At 38.7% G+C, this 4,476-nt stretch overlaps 1 protein-coding gene across 4 annotated transcripts; it reads left to right on the top strand.

Annotated features, from left to right (window-relative positions):
• Positions 1 to 271: 271 nt before the first annotated feature.
• LOC107821565 (metal-nicotianamine transporter YSL2) lies at positions 272 to 4,261 on the top strand. Of its 4 annotated transcripts, none has more exons than XM_016647996.2 (8): positions 272 to 991; positions 1,091 to 1,471; positions 1,563 to 1,735; positions 2,104 to 2,201; positions 2,300 to 2,434; positions 2,517 to 2,706; positions 2,868 to 2,982; positions 3,257 to 4,261. In XM_016647996.2, exons 2-8 carry the CDS (start codon positions 1,096 to 1,098, stop codon positions 4,195 to 4,197), a joined length of 2,028 nt encoding a protein of 675 aa, XP_016503482.1. In that variant the 5' UTR covers positions 272 to 991; positions 1,091 to 1,095; the 3' UTR covers positions 4,198 to 4,261. The 4 variants fall into 4 exon arrangements, with proteins under 4 accessions (XP_016503482.1, XP_016503484.1, XP_075111682.1 ...); XM_016647998.2 differs by having other exon boundaries at positions 3,260 to 4,261; XM_075255581.1 differs by having other exon boundaries at positions 293 to 557.
• Positions 4,262 to 4,476: the final 215 nt, after the last annotated feature.

Below are 4,476 nucleotides of genomic sequence, written 5' to 3' on the forward strand. Positions count from 1 at the left end.
AACAGAAAAGAGCTTATCAATATTTTTTTATCAAATACTGTAGCAATTTATTATCAATTTCAGCACTTGTACCCAAACAATTAACTGTTTATTTATTAAATAAATTTTAGCACTTAAAAGTGCTTTTCAGCTATCAGCTAATTCGAACAGGCTCTAATTCCATGCTATCTTAATATATATTCTATATACCAACACTTCATTATAACACCAAAAAAATTAGGAATAAATGAGATTGTTATAAGAAGGTTTGTAACTTGATTATGTAAATACCAGGATAATTAGAATTTATTTTATGTCGATTGAGTTGTGTATAGAGTGAAAGAAGAGTAGAAAAGGAAAAGAGGAGCATTTCCAATCTACGCCCAACATGTGTTACACAAGAATCACGACATTGATTTCAGTCCTCTGTTTGTTGGATTTTGGTAATCTTGTACTGCACGAACCTATTTATGGTGTGTAGTACTACTCCTGCAGTACATCTCCCCCCGTCCCGTGCACTAAGTTTTTTGCCCTGTCACATTCGATTCCCTTCATTCCAACAACCCCCACATTGTCCGGTGAGCTTTTTTCTTTAATTTTGCACTCTCTATATAATTAGATTGTTGCAGCAGATAATTTATTCTGAATATACCATGCTTGGTTTGTCAAATTGGATTGAGGGGTTCGAGTTTTCTGTTCTTGTTAATTCCCATCTTCACCTATTGGTTACAGATTCGAGCCGCGTGTTAGAGCAGGCGGTTTGCGTCACGCCCCTTACAAACCGCCCTTCCCCGCTTCAATAATTTGTGCATGGGCTGCCCCTACCATTTGTCGACCGTGAGAACCTCTGTGTAGACGGGACAAAATATTGTCAAAACCATTTGTCCGCTATCTGTTGAGCATTTTCTTGATATTCACAAAAGCAAAAAAATCGATTTTTTTCCACTTCAGTGATTGTCAACTGAACTCTCTGTCCTGAAAAAGAAAAGCAAAGCTCTTTTTACATTGTTGGGTACTTTTTCTATCTTTTTAAGCACATCATGTTCTTTTTTCCTCTGTATTATTTAGTGGGAATTGTATTTGTAACTAATTGGTGATTAATCATGGACAGGAAGAATGAGTAGAGTTGGTGTAATGGGAGAAGAGGAGAAGAAAGAAGCAATGGAAATACAAAGAGAAGAAATGGAAGAAGTAAGAGACTATTCAGAAGAAGTGAAGAGAATTCCTCCTTGGACAAAACAGATAACAGTTCGAGGAATTATAGCAAGTGTGTTTATTGGAATTATTTACAGTGTGATAGTAACGAAGCTTAATCTGACTACTGGACTTGTCCCAAATCTTAATGTATCAGCTGCTCTTCTTGCCTACGTATTCATACAGTCATGGACTAAGATTCTAAAAATGGCCAACTTTGTATCCACTCCTTTTACTAGACAGGAGAATACTATTATTCAGACTTGTGCTGTTGCATGTTACAGCATTGCTGTGGGAGGTTAGAACATCTTTTATTTTTGTTGTCTTGGTTGAGGCTTTCAAAATTGGAACTCATTTTTAAAATTTTCTGTTTGTTTATGTTAATTTAGGTGGATTTGGATCTTATCTCTTGGGATTGAACAAGAAGACATATGAGCAAGCAGGGGTTGATACAGAGGGGAATACACCTGGAAGCCACAAGGAACCTAGTCTTGATTGGATGATTGGTTTTCTCTTTGTTATTAGCTTTGTTGGGCTATTAGCTTTAGTTCCTCTTAGAAAGGTATTTCACAGTCTTCTGCTAATCTTCTTCTTGTGTTAAATAGTTAAAACACTTAAGTGATGAGTCATAGTGTTTTCAAATAATAGTAATCAGATGATACTAGAAGGGGAGCGTAACTGGTAAAGTTGTTGTCATGTGACTAGGAGGTCACGGGATCAAGCCGCGGAAACAACCTCTTGAAAAAAATGCAGGGTAAGATTGTGTACTATAGACCCTTCTGATGCGGCCCTTCCCAGACACCGCGCATAGCGGGAGCTTAGTGCACCGGGCTGCCCTTTAGATAATACAAAAACATTTTTAGGTAGCAGATTTCCAGGGCTGGCTGGCAAATTCAACTAACTCTTGAACTTTTTTTTTTGGTGGTGCAGATCATGATAATTGACTATAAATTAGCTTATCCAAGTGGGACTGCAACTGCTGTTCTTATCAATGGATTTCATACTCCCAAAGGAGATAAAATGGCCAAGTATGTAAACGATTATAATGTGAAGGAACTTGCTTTGTGAAATTAGCCTTTCTTGAGTTGGAGGGTGGAAACGAAAACTATGTTTTACCATTTTTCAGGAAACAGGTTAAAGGATTCATGAAAGTCTTCTCAATGAGCTTCTTATGGAGTTTCTTTCAGTGGTTCTATTCTGGTGGAGATCAATGTGGATTTGCCCAATTTCCTACATTTGGATTGAAAGCTTGGAAACAATCGTATGTACTTGATATTTTGGTTCTTTTTAAGTTTAAGTAGCTCAGTCCGTCACCACTAATCTATGCTATTGAATATTTGCAGATTTTACTTCGATTTCAGCATGACTTATGTCGGAGCTGGAATGATTTGTTCCCACCTAGTGAACTTGTCTTTGCTTCTCGGAGCTGTTCTCTCTTGGGGGATCATGTGGCCTCTAATTAGTGAACGCAAAGGATCTTGGTTTCCTGCAACTCTACCACAGAGCAGTATGAAGAGTCTAAGTGGTTACAAGGTTAGAGATCAATCAACTGCTAAGCACCTAATTTGACCAAGAATCCAATAAGCACTGTACTTTTCCTCATTTAGACCATAAAAATTTGCTGAATAATGTCCCTATTTGATCGTTTGAATGTTATAGTTAGACTTGAGTCATGCTTTACTCCTTTTATGCAGGTTTTTATCTCCATTGCTCTTATCCTGGGAGATGGCCTTTACAATTTTGTCAGGACACTTTTTTTCACTGGTAGAAGCATATATGTCTCACTGAAAACGAAAAGCCATGAATCATGTAAGTTAAGCTGTTATATGATGTCTTTTCTTTCCAGTGATAAACGAATTATTCCCTCTCGCATCTCTCCTCTTAATGAAGTTTGATGCTAACGTCAAGTCACCAAATTAGCAAAGCTATATGCTCCAACAAAGTATGGTCCAGTCAAATAGTACCATGATTGTTGAATATTAAAAGGAATTTGTTGTGTAAGCTAATCTTAAGAGGGGAAAAAGTTTGTCTCCTTTTATTGCACTTTTAGCATTAATAACATTGCCTCTATCTTTTCTGGCAGCAGCCGCAGCAGACAACAAGAATCTGCCCCTTGATGAGCTGCAGAGAAATGAAATATTCGTACGAGAGAGCATTCCCTTATGGCTAGCTTGTATTGGCTACATGATTTTCTCCCTTATCTCCATCATCGTCATTCCACTTATGTTCCCTGCATTGAAGTGGTACTACGTGCTCGTTGCCTACATTCTTGCGCCAGCTTTGAGCTTCTGCAATGCTTATGGTGCTGGTCTAACTGACTTGAATATGGCATACAATTACGGAAAGGTGGCTCTCTTTGTGCTTGCTGCATTATCTGGTAAAGAGAATGGTGTTGTAGCCGGACTTATTGGATGTGGACTGATTAAATCCATTGTTTCTATATCTTCGGATCTGATGCATGATTTCAAGACGAGCCACCTCACCCTCACTTCCCCGCGTTCCATGCTACTAAGCCAAGCTATTGGGACTGCCATTGGCTGTGTGGTAGCACCTCTTACATTTTTCCTATTCTACAAAGCTTTTCCTGTAGGAGATCCCAACGGAGATTACAAGGCTCCTTATGCTATCGTTTATAGGAACATGGCAATCTTAGGTGTTGAAGGCTTCTCTGCACTGCCCAACCATTGCTTGCAGCTGTGTTATGGTTTCTTTGCCTTTGCCGTAATAGCCAACTTGGTGAGAGACATAACCCCGAAAAGATTCGGGAAATGGGTTCCTCTCCCAATGGCTATGGCTGTGCCATTCCTTAATAATGCTTCTTTTGCAATTGATATGTGTGTGGGCAGTTTGATCGTGTACGTATGGCATAAGCTCAACAGCAAGAAGGCGAGTTTGATGGTTCCTGCAGTCGCTTCAGGCTTGATTTGTGGTGATGGATTATGGATTCTTCCATCAGCACTACTAGCTTTAGTCAAAGTTAAACCTCCAATTTGTATGACTTTTACAGTCGGACAGACATCGTGAAATATCCTGATTCTTGAAACCAGGGAGTAGGTGTTTGCAAAAAAAAAAAAAAAAAAAAATAGAATTATAGAAACGAGATAGCTGAGAAACCTATTTTCTAGATGTACCTAGCAAAGAATTTTGTCAAGTATAGGTACCATTGAGAAGAATAACTAATCTGATGTTAGCTAAAAGTAGGGGTGTCAAATGGACGGGTTGGGTCAATTTTGGGTGGGTTAAAATGGGTTGAGTCAATAACTGAACGTGTCAGGAACGAAAATATTCAAGTCTGTTGACGGC

Source organism: Nicotiana tabacum, chromosome 6, assembly GCF_000715075.1.
Source record: "Nicotiana tabacum cultivar K326 chromosome 6, ASM71507v2, whole genome shotgun sequence".
Lineage (NCBI taxonomy): Eukaryota > Viridiplantae > Streptophyta > Magnoliopsida > Solanales > Solanaceae > Nicotiana > Nicotiana tabacum.